General features: G+C 46.2%; 5 protein-coding genes and 1 non-coding gene across 6 annotated transcripts; 1 reads left to right on the top strand and 5 right to left on the bottom strand.

Annotated features, from left to right (window-relative positions):
- Positions 1-14: 14 nt before the first annotated feature.
- LOC120444041 lies at positions 15-1246 on the bottom strand. The gene is made up of 2 exons (XM_039623546.2): positions 634-1246; positions 15-542 (listed from the first exon to the last, which is right to left on the bottom strand). Exons 1-2 carry the CDS (start codon positions 1177-1179, stop codon positions 327-329), a joined length of 762 nt encoding a protein of 253 aa, XP_039479480.1. The 5' UTR covers positions 1180-1246; the 3' UTR covers positions 15-326.
- Positions 1247-1517: 271 nt separating this feature from the next.
- On the top strand, positions 1518-4411 carry LOC120444039 (5'-3' exoribonuclease 2 homolog). Its single transcript, XM_039623544.2, has one exon. The coding sequence runs from the start codon at positions 1606-1608 to the stop codon at positions 4297-4299; it is 2694 nt and encodes an 897-aa protein (XP_039479478.1). The 5' UTR covers positions 1518-1605; the 3' UTR covers positions 4300-4411.
- A 316-nt stretch (positions 4412-4727) lies between these two features.
- LOC120444040 (wee1-like protein kinase) lies at positions 4728-7440 on the bottom strand. The gene is made up of 5 exons (XM_039623545.1): positions 6750-7440; positions 6279-6615; positions 5518-6222; positions 5308-5441; positions 4728-5218 (listed from the first exon to the last, which is right to left on the bottom strand). Exons 1-5 carry the CDS (start codon positions 7249-7251, stop codon positions 5067-5069), a joined length of 1830 nt encoding a protein of 609 aa, XP_039479479.1. The 5' UTR covers positions 7252-7440; the 3' UTR covers positions 4728-5066.
- A 282-nt stretch (positions 7441-7722) lies between these two features.
- Positions 7723-13738, bottom strand: LOC120458815 (probable splicing factor, arginine/serine-rich 6). The gene is made up of 2 exons (XM_039646621.2): positions 13041-13738; positions 7723-8745 (listed from the first exon to the last, which is right to left on the bottom strand). The coding sequence occupies exons 1-2, from the start codon at positions 13463-13465 to the stop codon at positions 8388-8390; spliced, it is 783 nt and encodes a 260-aa protein (XP_039502555.1). The 5' UTR covers positions 13466-13738; the 3' UTR covers positions 7723-8387.
- Positions 10284-12263, bottom strand: LOC120458793 (nucleolar protein 58). The gene is made up of 2 exons (XM_039646587.2): positions 10870-12263; positions 10284-10692 (listed from the first exon to the last, which is right to left on the bottom strand). The coding sequence occupies exons 1-2, from the start codon at positions 12138-12140 to the stop codon at positions 10434-10436; spliced, it is 1530 nt and encodes a 509-aa protein (XP_039502521.1). The 5' UTR covers positions 12141-12263; the 3' UTR covers positions 10284-10433.
- Positions 10759-10831, bottom strand: LOC120444173. Its single transcript, XR_005615639.1, has one exon. It is a non-coding gene; the product is annotated as a small nucleolar RNA SNORD53/SNORD92 (small nucleolar RNA).
- Positions 13739-14200: the final 462 nt, after the last annotated feature.

Below are 14200 nucleotides of genomic sequence, written 5' to 3'. Positions count from 1 at the left end.
ATACACATATTGTATTTAATGTATTGTAAAATATTGACTCTATTTGTATGAAATACATATGTATTACAAAGTATTCATATTCACATTTTAAAAACTGTTTTCCATTAATCGTATCCAACTGACCAATGCAGTGGCCATCAATCGGTAAAGTATGGTAGGCTAATTAAGGTATTTTACCCTATTGGTACAATATCTGCATTGCAAACTAAGATTAAACTCAGCCCCAGTCGGCTTGATGCCCGAACTCTATTGAATTTGTACATTTCGACATTATGTAATTGTTAATTTGTACTATACAGAGATGTTAAAAACAATAGGTTTTAAAGCTATATTGGCTCGCTTTTTATTTCTTTTTTCACTTTTTTCGTCTTCGGAGTGTCACCATTTTCTCCATTCTTGCGTTTTGTTGTTCTTTTCTTTTTCGGCGTGAATTCAGGTTCTTTCTTAATTTCTTTTAAAAGAGCGTCTAACATTTCATCGGGATCCTCTTCCTTGACTTCTTTCTCCTCCGGTTCGGGACTGCTAAACTTAATAGATTTATTCTGAAACACAAAATGTATAGAGGTTGATTAGCTATATGTCTTAGCTTGGGTACTGCTGACTCCAGTTTTCCTGAGGTCAGTAGTAACCTACCTTTGGAGCCTCGCCATTTTCTAGCAAAAGTTCTCCTTCGATGTACGGCATCACGTTGCTGATGTCAAAGCTTTTTATGCGGATCTTGATCTCCTGGTCCATGGCAAAGTCCTCCCGACTAGCGGTCTGGTTGGTAAAGCGGATGGATGTGTTGAAGACCCGGTAAATGACGGCGCTGACATGTTGCCTGGAGATGTGCCGCACCACGCCGCTCAGTATGGCGCCCTCCTTCGGGCGGAACACATAAAAGTCCGCATTTATGACCAGATGCATAGTGGGATCGTCTGCACGCAGACCCGCCGTGTGCCCGTGCACCTTTATGTTCTTGATGCCGAGGACAATCCCATCTAGTCCGGAGTCATAGAATCCCACCTTCGTACGGATGAGGAGCTCGTGGAGCGCGTGCTTGAAGTTGGCCATGCCGTACGGGCCCATTGCGAGGTGCATGTCCGTGGTGATGCACCGCACGCAAGACTCCGGGCTGCTGGCGTAGTTATCCAGCTCCTTGGTCGAGAATTTGATGTATTTCTGCAGTATCTTGGCCATTGCGAGATCTTAAAACTATTCGTTCGAATCGACCACATGAATTACATCTGACGATCTGGCATCCCCGCAGGTGTTACAAGAGATGAAGTTTTGACGGTTTTCCGCCAAATTGTATGTATTTTATAGTCAGCTAAGGGACTATAAAAATAGCTAGATTATTATTATTCATTGACTCGCCGAGAAAGAAACTGTTAAAATCTTCAAGGTAATACATTAAATAAATATAAATTGATTTTTAACTTGATTTTTAATTTAATGTCATAGCAGTAATTTTGTATATTTTTATAGCTAACATGCCAATGCTAGTTTTGGTATTTCCTATCCCTGCCATTTATACGGTCCCATTGACCGAAGCATGCTTTTAGTGTAGGTGAAGAAAACGAGAAAAACCTGAGTTTGCCCAAATATTAAATATTAAACGTTATAATGGGAGTTCCAGCATTCTTTCGCTGGCTGAGCCGGAAGTATCCATCCGTGATAATCGAGTGCAATGAAAACAAGAAGGTGGACCCCGACACCGGGAGAAACATCTACGAGGACGCCACCTTGCCGAATCCGAATGGGATAGAGTTTGACAATCTCTACCTGGACATGAACGGCATCATCCATCCGTGCACGCATCCGGAGGACAAGCCGGCGCCGAAAAACGAGGACGAAATGATGGTGGCCATCTTCGATTGCATCGATCGTCTATTCGGCATCGTGCGTCCCCGGAAACTGCTCTACATGGCCATCGACGGCGTGGCTCCGCGGGCCAAGATGAATCAACAGCGATCGCGTCGCTTTCGTGCGGCCAAGGAGACCACTGAAAAGCGGCTGGAGATAGCGCGAATCCGCGAGGAGCTGATGAGCCGTGGCTGCAAACTGCCACCGGAGAAGGAGAAAGGAGAGCACTTTGATTCCAACTGCATCACGCCGGGCACCCCGTTCATGGACCGACTGAGCAAATGTCTGCACTACTTTGTCCACGATCGGCTGAACAACAACCCGGCCTGGAAGGGCATCAAGGTGATCCTGTCGGACGCCAATGTGCCCGGTGAGGGTGAGCACAAGATCATGGATTACATCCGCAAGCAGCGTGCCCAGCCGGATCACGATCCCAACACGCAGCACGTGCTGTGTGGAGCCGACGCCGATCTCATCATGTTGGGACTGGCCACCCACGAGCCCAACTTCACCATCATTCGGGAGGAGTTTCTGCCGAATAAGCCGCGTCCCTGCGACATTTGCAACGGATTTGGCCATGAGATGGACAAGTGTGTCGGACTAGGAGCCACTGCACCAACCGGCGCCAGCTTTAAGCCCGATGTTCCCATTGGCGCCGAGGTGAAGTTCATCTTTGTGCGGCTGAGTGTGCTGCGCGAGTATCTGAGGCAGACTCTTGAAATGCCGAATCTGCCATTTGAGTACAGCTTTGAGCGTGCGTTGGATGACTGGGTGTTTATGTGCTTCTTCGTGGGCAACGATTTTTTGCCGCATCTGCCTAGTCTGGAGATTCGTGAGGGTGCAGTGGATCGCCTGGTGGAGTTGTACAAGAAGTGCGTTTATAAGACAAGGGGCTATCTTACCACCTCGGGAGATGTAAACCTGGATCGGGTGCAGCTTATTATGACCGACTTGGGCAATGCGGAGGACCAGATCTTCAAGAGCCGACAACGGCGAGAGGAGCAGTACAAGACCAGGGACAAATGTCGCAAGAGGCAGGAACGGAATCAGGACCACGGATCCTTGAATCAATCTGCATTTGGCGCCAGCGCCGTGGGTCCAAACAGTCAACAGAAAAGCGTTGGCAACTACAAGGAGGAGGCCGCGGCCCTTCGGAATAGAAAGCGGACAAGTGATCAAGCCAATTTAGATGACGATGAGGAGGAGGATAACGACGAGGTGCGATTGTGGGAGGACGGCTTCAAGGACCGCTACTACGAGTCCAAGTTTGATGTGGCACCGGGAAACCAGCAGTTCCGCTACGCTGTAGCCCTGCAGTATGTCCGAGGATTGTGCTGGGTTCTGAAGTACTACTACCAGGGCTGTTCCTCATGGAACTGGTACTTCCCATACCATTATGCTCCCTTTGCATCGGACTTCGTCAACATCCAGGGCCTGTCCACGGCGTTCGAAAAGGGCACAAAGCCATTTAATCCGCTCGAGCAACTGATGGGCGTCTTTCCGGCAGCCAGTAGCTCGCACGTGCCCGAGCCCTGGGCAAAGCTCATGTCCGACCCGGAGTCACCGATCATTGACTTTTATCCGGAGGACTTTAAGATCGATCTGAATGGCAAAAAGTTCGCCTGGCAGGGAGTGGCCCTACTGCCCTTCGTCGATGAGAAGCGTCTGTTCAAGGCTTTGGTTCCCTACTATGACCAACTCACTGGAGAGGAGGTGACGCGCAACAAGCGTGGTGACAATTACCTGTACATTACCAACCAGAGTCCGCACTACAAAAAGGTCAAGAAAGTGAGCCAGAAGGATGACGAGAACGTTTGCAAAGCCATCTCATTTGACGGTATGCGCGGCACTTTGGGACAAACCAAGCTCAACACTGCCATCAGCGGCATTCTGAAGTCGCCGATTTCCGGGCTATCGGACATCCACGACAACATAACCGTGACGACCACGTTCAAGGATCCGGAGTACGATGATGACTACATATTTGAAGCGAAGCGGCTGGAAAACGCCGTAGATCCGCCACAGGTGCTGCCGAATGAGCAATCGGGTAACAAGTATCGTCCTGTCATCGGTTTTAATAGCCATTTGACCAGGGCCTACGTTCCGGACAGTGGGCACCGCATGTTGAACGCTGGAATTAGGAACCAACAGGGTGGCGGGGGCTACGGGCAAGGCGGTGGCTACGGCCAGGGTGGAGGCGGAAACCAAGGACAGGGCTATCAAAACAATAGCCGAAACTATAACTACAACTACAACAATAACTACAACCAGCATCAGGGTGGTGGCTATCAAAACAACTACAATAACCGACAGCAATATGGCAACAATCAGAGATTCAATCAGGACAATTCAAATCAGCAGCGCAACTATAACAACTACAATGGCCCAAGGAATAACAACTACCAGCAACAAGGCGGCAACAGACAACAAAACCAGAATTATAGAAGATTTTAAGTCTATTATACATACAAAATAGTATGTAGCAGATAACACAAGTGTAATCCACGTTGAAATACATTATTTTTCAATGAAGAAAATATACTGATTAAGGATTTTCAAAAACAAATTCATGTTAAGATTGTTTTTCAACTGAAACACCCATTGCATTTTTTTACAAAACAGTTTTCAGCAGTTCAGTTTTCAACATCTAGTCCTAGTGCCTCAAAGAAAATAAGTCAATTTAAAATAATCAACATCTTCCCATTGAAAATACGAAAATTTAGCAAAACATCAACAATTAGAATACATATTATAGATTTCAAATTATTTTCAGATAAATAAAATAGAACAAAAGGTGGTGAGAAACTGAATTGTATCAAATGAATTCAAGCAAATGTAAAAAATTGCTGTTACAACCCAATTCGTCAATAAAACGAGTAGCGTTTATGGAATAGCATTCGCTATATTTAACGAATGGAATGTTATTATTTCGATTTCCATGTAACATAATAAATATTTTAATTTCGAAAACAATACTCATTACAACTATGCGAGAATCTTAAAATTTACGGGGGTACGATCGTGCTTTCTCAACGAAGAGAAGTTCACTGAGCTTGAAAAATATATAGATTATATTCTTAATCCACGAGCTTGAATGAAAGCGAATAGTTTAAAATATGTATCGATTATATGAATACGCTTAAGAGGTAACACAATGTGAGCTTAGTTCACGTTCGATTCGGAAGAGTTTGGCTATCGGTTCGGTATAAGTTGCGAGCTTATCAGATATTGGTGATAACGTTCTTGTTGCGATCGGATATGCTGTCGAACTTGCCGTGGCTGGAGAATGGCGTGCGCATGCGTCGCGTGAAGGAGCGAAGGCACCGCTGCCCATCCAGACTTTCCGGGTTGTTGGTCACCGCAAGAAGATTGACTAAAAAGAGTTACAAGAACGTTAGAAATTGTAATCTTCAAAGGAACTACATTTAACTTGAAGTTGTTCCAAAACATTTCGTGTCTTACCTCGTTGCTCGAGCAGTTTAATCTGTTTTTTGGCCTCTCTCAGCTTGTTCATCAGTATCTCGTTCTTGCGCTTTTCCACGGTCAGCTCCAGGCCGAGCTGCAGCTTGCTCTTTGAGTCAACAGCACTCAGAATTCTGCAAATTAAACGAGCATTAAATGCATGATATGATGTGAACATAATTATCCCAAAAGTCGACTTAATCAACTTACGGATGACTGAATATGGACTGCGATGTGGGCCTTTTCTCGGGATCTGGGTGCATCATCTGGGCTATGAGCTCGTTAAAATCCCTGCTTAGACTCGGAAGAATCGGCACCTTGCCATCCCGCAAGTTATGCCATTCGGGTCCATTTTTTGGAAGCTGACCACCGCCGGCCACCTCGAATAGCGTGATGCCCAGCGAGAAGATGTCAGCCTTAAAGAGATTCGAGTAATCCTCATGAAGGATCTCCTTGGGCAGGTAACGGCAGTCTCCCTCCTCGACGTGGGGTTCCTTAACGGATGTCACGTGTCCCAGGTCGCCGATCTTGTACGTAACCAGGTTCTCTGAATGGCGCAGTTCTTCGTATACGCTGTCCATGCCATCGTCGTCTTTGGTCTGCTGCGGCTGCACCTCCACCAGCTTGTGTGCATTGGGATTCATGGTGGAGAATATGTTTTCAGGCTTCAGATCCATGTGCACCAGGTCATTTGAGTGAATGTAGCGCAGGCCCTCTATCACATGCATGAGGACAATCTTTAGCTCTGCCTCACCCAAACAATGATCTTGAATGCGCGCGTGCAAGCTGCCACCATCGCAGAATTCATTCTGTATCAGCATATGATCGTCCTCCGCCCACGCGGAATAGTATCTAACCACGTTATCATGCTTGCCCAGTACAGCATGGGCCCAGACCTCGTTCAAGGCTCTCTTTCTGCAAGGAAATTAATTGTTAAACATCGATCATAATGAAAACGGATTAATACTCACTCGAAAGAACTGCCTGCCACCGGCTTCTTACTCTTTTTGATCGCATAAATGCAGCCATCTAGTCGATTGACGCACTGGAACACCACACCGAACTCGCCAACGCCGATTACGTTGACTTGCATGAACTCCCGCTTGAAGCGGCTGATGTTCGTGTCGTGCAGGGCCAGCCGCTTAGGTGCCTGCTGGTGGATTTCGCGCATCGAGTCACCCGTCTCCTCTGCTACATCGTCGTCACAGGCATCACTGAGCAAATACTTTTGCATAGCATTCACATTCAGGTTGAGGTTTTCGCGTCCGAATTGCGTGCGGCAACGCTTCTTATTGTGAGCCATGAGGCCTAAAAATATATGTGGGTTATTAGATTGCTAATAAGACTAACGAACTGGAAATTGATCCGTATATATATTTGAAATAGGAGATGCGGAGATTCAAATTCATATAAATTCCCAAAAACGAGGATGTTACACTTACTATCTGGCGTGAAGGGATTCACATTTGCCGTGTCCTGGGTGGGCAGTTTGCGGTTGTGTAGGGGCAGGGATCGCGGGCGCTCTGACAGGCGGAAGAGGTCGTCGGTGCGCCGGGAGGCGTTCACTGCCGCTGCTGCCGCCGACAGATGGTTGGTGCACTGCGTCGTCGACTTCTGCAGGATGGTCTTTGGAGTGGCCGGTGTGCTAAAGAGTCGCAGGGCGCGCACCTTTTGGCATGGCGGCGACATGGACACGTCCCCGTCGCCGACTCCTTCGCCCATCTTACTGCTCAGCAGCTGCTCCTCGACAGAGGATAAGTTCTTTCGCTGCTGAAGCGGATGCTGCGGACTCGTTCCTTCAGGCGTGTCCTTGTCAAAGTCGTCGTCGGCGAAGCGGAGCTTCCGCGGATTAAAGACCTGCGGCGATGGGGAGCGCGATCGCAATTCGACGCTTGAATCGAGTGAGGTGACGCTCATCTCGTGCTCCGACTGGCGGAATGCCATTGTTGCTGTAGCTGTCCAGCTGACCGCGGTGCAAGAAGATTCTGTTCGCGTATTCTGGTTTCACAACTATTTGTATAGAAACAGGCGGCAGCAAAGTGGATGCAATAGTTAAAAAAAAAAGGCAAAACAAAACACAAAACAAAATTTATCTGGAGGAATGCGAGTCTATTAATGTGGCCGTACCCGATGCGCAATAAAATACTAGCTCTGGCCGAAAAATACTGACTAATACTAACATGCAGAGTTGCCAGACGAACGAAATATTGAAAAATACTGAAATTGTTTGCCCAAGCAAAAATACCAATATGGGATAAGACGACGTACGACTAAGCTGGAGTTACCAGACTCCATCAAGACCGCTCATGCCCGCCAATTTAAAATGTGAAACAACTTATTTTGGCATTTAATTTATTGATTGAATATCTGTATTTTAGTGTTCAGCGCATTTGCTATATAATTCAAACACACATCTCAAGAATCCATACATATGTATTTTTTTAATACTTAACTATGACATCAATGTATGAATAATTATTATGCACGACTTGCAAGACTTAATTATTACGAATATAGAAACACATCATACAGAGATTGGAGTCAAATAATCAAGTGTGTTGTGTTGTATAAATTGAAAATTGTGTAGAATTGACATGAAAATGGTGGCGATGCTTCGTCCTCTGCACATTCGAGTATAATTCCAGGGTAAGCAAAAAAAATCCAAGGCAAATCAATTTACATAGCAATCTTGACTAGATCGATAATCTGCGGCTGCCGATCCATTTCTATATCTTAAATTTCCTTCCGTCAAATGATTTTCCAAAGCGCTCTCCTTTGTTCTGCGTGTGCTTGTATTTGATGTTGTGTTGGAACATAAGAGTACCTAGAATATGCAAACTCGAGTTCCACTATAAATTAAAACCCTTAACTAATATGGTTTTGGACAACTAAACCGTAGATGGATACTGCATGAAAAAGTATTTGGGAATCTGTCTTGTTACATGTGAGGTTGTTTCTTTTGGGAATGAGGGTTAGAGTCCAGTGCGTGGAGAGAGCCCACCTTGCCGGATTCATCGGGGGGTTGCAGCTCAGGCCCTCATCGTCGCATATCGGGCTTCGTCTGCATCCGTTCGGTGTCGCTAGTCCCTTGAAACGGAACGTGAGGCGGACGAGTCACCACGACGCCTGGGCGGCGATCCACGGCGCGCTGCTGGCGACGCCGATCGAGATCGGGAACGCGACCGCGGCGATCCCCTGACCCGGTCATCGTCCTCATCGTCATAGCGACGCTTGGGCGGCGGCGGTGAGTCTACCGCTCCACTGCCGTTGCGCTCGTGGTCGCTGTACCTCGACGCCGATCCGTTCTCGTCCCGTCCATTCGAGCGACCAGAGCGACGGCCCACCGAGCCGGCGGAGCGACTGCGGGATCGAGTGCCGGACTTGGAGCGAGTGCGCCTGCGTCGCGATGTGCTGCGAGATCTGCTGAAGGAGTTGCTTCTGAAAATTAAATGAGACAAATGGTCGTGATTAGCTATAAGGTTTTAAAAAATGTATATAAACATTAAATAAATGAATAAAATGCGACTTAAACTACAGTTTAAAAAAAAAAAACTAATAAAGTTCATTTTAATATTGCCAATTGAAAAGATTCACGTTAATTTATTCTGTGCTATACTTTTTCGAACATTGTATGACTCAATTACTTGCACAGCCATCCACAGATCATTAGAAAGACCATTCAATGTATAAAAATATTTAAAAGAAACACAAGACAGTAAAATATTCTTAGAACCTTTCCCAGTTTTAATTCAGCATTTCACATAAAGATCACATGTATATATTATCGCCTATGAGAAACCCATCGCCTGCTCAATGCTTGCCGCCCTTTTTCTTGTAGTGTTTGTGGCCGTGCTTCTTGGAGCCCTTCTCGCCGTGCTCCTTCTTCTCCTCGAAGCTGTCGCCGTACTTGTGCTCCTTCTTGTACTTCTTGTGGTCCTCGTCGTGGTGACCCTTCTTGTAGTGGCCGTGGTGCTTCTTGTGGCCCTTCTTCTTGCCGCCCTCGTGCTTTTCGCCCTTCTTGTGCTCGCCGTGCTCCTCGGCGTGATGATGGTGCTCCTTTCCATATTTCTTGTGATGGCCGCCCTTGTGCTCGTCATCGTAGAACTTCTTCTCCTTGATGTACTCATCCTTTTTAAACTTCTTGTGGTATTCTAATTCCTTGTGACCCTTCTTGTGCTTCTTTTTGTGATGATGCTTGCCGCCCTTCTTGTGGGCGCCGTGTTCATGCTTCTCGCCATGCTCATCCTTCTCGTCGTAGTGTTTCTTCTTCTTCGATCCCTTGTCGCCGTGGTGGTGCTCGTGGTCTTCCAGCTCGTGGTGCTTCTTCTCGTCCTCTTCCCATTCCTTGTGCTCCTTGTGTCCATGCTCACCCTTGTGCTCCTCGTCACCGAACTTCTTCTTCTCGTACTTGTCGCCACCCTCCTCCTCCTCGGACGATGAAGCCTCCTTCTTCTTGGCTGCCACGTAGGTCAGTAGGAGTCCCAGGACCAGCAGCAACTTAAAACGACCATTCATCTCGCATCGTTTTCCCGTTCAAATGACAACAGTTGCATTCGCTTTTATATACCACGCCGTTGACCACAAAATGCTTAACATCATGATGCAAGCCAGCATTTGGGACTGACGTAAAAACTTTCTGCTTCATTGGTCTCCTTACCGCAGTCAAACGTACTTTTTACCTCGCACAGAGGCGACAGATTGGCCTCCAAAGTTGGGAGCTGCTTCTGAAATATTGGAATGCTTCGCAGACAAGAACTGAATGCATAAGATGCAACTACTATTTAAAATCAAGTTTTTGGAAAGTAATTTGTTGTGTGTTAAAAAGACACCAAACAAAACCGTTTTTATAAATGCAATAAAATGAAATATAATTAATGGTTTCATTAGACCAACATACATATGTAAGTAAAATCTACGCACGTGAAAAATTCGGTTTGATTTCGAATATCAAAATCAATACGAATAAAATTTCAATATTTGTAGTTTGTTATGCAAATATTACATTTTATTTCTAATGTACATCAGAAACAATAATCTTGTTGATAATTGTAAAATCCTATACTTTACAGTAAGGTAACCTAGGATGCTAAAACTTAAGACCTACAACTACTAGTCAAGGTGGGAAACTACTCCTGGTGCTTTGACTTTTTCTTTTTCTTTGCTGGTGTTGGCTGTTCCTCGGGCTCAGGTGCTGCCGCCTCCTCAACGGCCTCCTCCTCGTCCTTCTGCTTCTTCTTCTTTTTCTTCTTCTTCTCGGACTTGACCTCCGCATCCTCCTCAACAGGAGCTTCCTCCTTCTTAACAGGCGTCTGTTCGGACTCGGAGTGCTTGCGCTTCTTCACGTTCAAGGTGTTGTCGGCCTCCGGTTGGTAGGTGAACACCTCACTAAAAAGTCAAAAAATAATTAATGCACAGAACAATTGAGAATTGAGCCTAATTGTAAACTCAATTTCGCTCAGACAGCCAAGGTTTATCGTCATCGTAATCAGATAAATGCGAAACCTTTTGGGTATCATCACTGGAAATCAGTATACTCTTATATAATTGACAGCTAATACACACCTCTTGGCCTGGTACTTCTCGAACTTTGCCTTGGCCTTGCCGGTGCCGGAGAGTTTGCGCAGGTTGCCCTCCTCCAGCAGTCGCAGCCGCGACTCCAGTTTTACTTTGTGTGCCGCTCCTAACTCAAAGGTGGCCTCCTCGCCAAAGGCATCAACGCGAGTGGCAAGCGATGCTTTAGCGGCCAGCGAACGCGACATTTTGCCCTTGTTCTTTTGGCTTGCCTGTCCCACCAACTGGGCGTGATAGATCAAACCGTACTTCGGCGTATCCTTCTTGGTCTTCAGCGCACGGAAGAGGGCCTTCTCGGCGCCCAGAATTTGTACAGTGGATGAGGGATGTTTGGCCAGGTTGATCAGCGAGCCAGCATGGGCAATCAGTCGAGCGCCCACTGTGTCGCCGACGAGCACTGTCAAGTTCGGAGCCATGGCCATCATTCTGGCCTTCAAATAGTCGTACAAGTGGGTGCGGTAATCGTTGATCGATATGATCTCGTCGCACAGACACTGAATGTTCAGAACATCCTCCTCGGAGATTTCGGTACCCATAGAGATCTCGGCCGCCTCCTTGACCTTTTCCTCCACATCTTCTGGCAGAATGTCGGACAGATCGCTTGTGGCCATGTTGTCCCTGGTGCCCACCAATTTGATGGTCTTCACGAAGGCAATGTTGTCGGTGATGATTTTGCCCAGTTCGGGAAAGTGCCAGCCGTACCACTCGCGTGCACGCATCATGTAGTTGTTCAGCTCCTTGTCCAGGTCATCCAGCAAGCACTGGGCCTGCACAATCATCGTATCGATCTTGTCGGGCGAGAACTTGAGCTTGTAGCGTGACAATGAGTGGGCGAGACCCAGGGCCATGGCGGTCATCTCCCGCTTGGGTAGTCCACCAAGCAGACTGTCTGCCTGCTGACGAATGCAGCGCATCAGCTCCTGGACGCCAGTGTTGTAGACACACTGTACCGACAGCTTGTCCTTGATGGCTGTGCCCAGTTTGGCATCGGCAACCAGGAGTGAAGACTGCACGTCGTCAACGAGTATCTTCTTCAGGGTCTTTTTCAGCGGCTTGGCCACCTTGCCCTCCACCGCCGCCGTGGCAGCGGCCAGCGCCTCTGTGGTGTCATTAAATTTCTCAAAGTGCTTCAGCTTCAGCAGCTTGTTGGCCTTTTCCGGAGTCTCAAACTCCTGGTACAGATTGTCCACCTGCTCCAGTTTCTTTTCGTCCAGCAGCTTGAAAATTGCGTAGCCCGCCGGCGTTTCGTAGAGCACAAACATCGCGTCACACTCTGCTCATTTAGTTTCAATTTTAATTCAATTTAAAACCACCGAAATTCTTGGCAGCCAGCAGCAACTTAACCTTCTTTCCCGTATGCCGCGTGTAAAAGAAAAATCCAAAATGAAGTGCAAGCACGTGTGCCTTCGATGTTCGACGTTGCCACTTGGTTCGCGCTTAACAGCACCACTGTAAATAATTCACCACGAACGTAAAAGCGCGGGGAAAATAGCAGAGGAAGGTGGCTTACACCGCCTTTTACCCTGTTATTAACCACTTATTTAAATTTGTTTAATTCAAAATCACGAACATATATTTGAATTTAAGTGGTAAATATAACGGTTACGGAATTAGTTTTATAGGCGAATTTACTTAATATATATATTTATATAATGTCACGTAACTATTTTTCTACTTTTGAGCAATTTAGAGGAAATATTTTGAAAGATCACGAATGGATAACAAAATGTATATCTACAATATTTATTGCCTTTAAATGTAAAATGTTTATTTATAACAGATGGTAACTACTGTTGTCATGTATGATTTTTTTAGTCAATGGAGAAAGCGATATACTTCTCATATCGAAATTACTGGGTATACCATCCGAGCACGTGTGCGTGCTGTTATGGTAAAGCAGTACTCGATGCGCAGCAATTAACAGCACACATTGCGCATAACAGCACGCTGTTAGTTTTAACATGGGCCAGAGGTGTCCAAACAATCTCAACATTTTTGCATGGGCATACACACACGCACGAATGCATGTATGCGTATGTTTGTATGTATTCGTATGTTTGTATGTATGCGTTTCTCGCCATGTTACAAAAAGCAAGAACTTTTTGGCAACGACAATGAATGAAAAATGGAAATGGCGAATTGCAAATGGGAATTGCGCTTACCTGCGTCGCTGCCTGGCCTTTCTTTCGCGGCAGTGGCGAGCGAAATGGCCCCGTCCGCCGCACTCGTAGCACTTATCGTCTCCACGACCACCGCCGCCACGGTCGCGTCCACTGAGTCCACCACCTCCACCGCCGCCGCCTCCTCCACCACCACCACCTCCTCCGCCGGACCTGGCATACTTTCCGGTGGACAATTCCACTCGGGCTCTGCGTCCGCAAACCGTCCGTCCGTCCAATCCGCGCACCGCATCCGCCGCATCACGGGCACTCTCGAACTCCACGAAAGCGAAGCCTGGTGGATTGCGGGCTATCCAGACGCTGCGCAGACTGCCGTACGCCCCAAACACATACTCCAGGTCGTTCTTGCGGGCATTGTTACCCAAATCGCCCACGTACACCTTTCTATCGCTCGGATGGCGCGACATTTCTGTTTATTTCGCTTTTCCCCGGGCCCAAATTAATGTGGCAGCAGCGCAGAAAAAAATCGATGATGGGTTGGAGTCACTTGCCACCGCCTTCCTGGGAAGTTCGCACGGTCAATCGCGCAGTGGCGAACACTTTTAGTCACTTAAAGCGGTCGGCAGACGCGAATTGTTGTGTTTATTTTCTATTTAATGCAGCGCAAAACTCATTTTACCGGGTAGCAAACAGAGTGACCGTGGGCAGACCGTTCAAAGAAACTACGGACTTGCTAAAAATATACTAAAAGTTATGCTCACCCAACGCTTAACGGTCCACTAATTGCAAAAGGGTCCGGCAACAATGGCTTCCAGGGCCGACAAATACAAATGGCACATTTACCTATTCAACAGCTACGAAAAATCTATTTAAATTTATTTTTCCCTTTCAAAACATTTCAGTCGCCTTAAAGAACCAGCTTAAATAAATTATAAAATCTTTGTTATAAAATTAAAACATATTTATTTTTTCCATTTAGATATTATTATAGAGTGCACTACACAACTACATTTTGAATTAAATAATTCGTAATCAAATTTTTTAACCATCTTTTTAATTTAGTGTTCTGTGTTTAGTAATCTACTGTTTAGTAGAGAAAGCATTTAATTAAGCATTTAAAAGCATTCAATATTCGTAATTTTAAATTAGTTCTTGTTTTTGTTCTAATAAGTATATATCTGGAGTATATTTTAGTACATTCC

The sequence above is a fragment of the Drosophila santomea genome, chromosome 2L, assembly GCF_016746245.2.
Source record: "Drosophila santomea strain STO CAGO 1482 chromosome 2L, Prin_Dsan_1.1, whole genome shotgun sequence".
NCBI classification, from domain to species: domain Eukaryota; kingdom Metazoa; phylum Arthropoda; class Insecta; order Diptera; family Drosophilidae; genus Drosophila; species Drosophila santomea.
The sequence above is the reverse complement of the archived record's forward strand: the minus strand, read 5'-3'. Positions and strand labels throughout refer to the sequence as shown.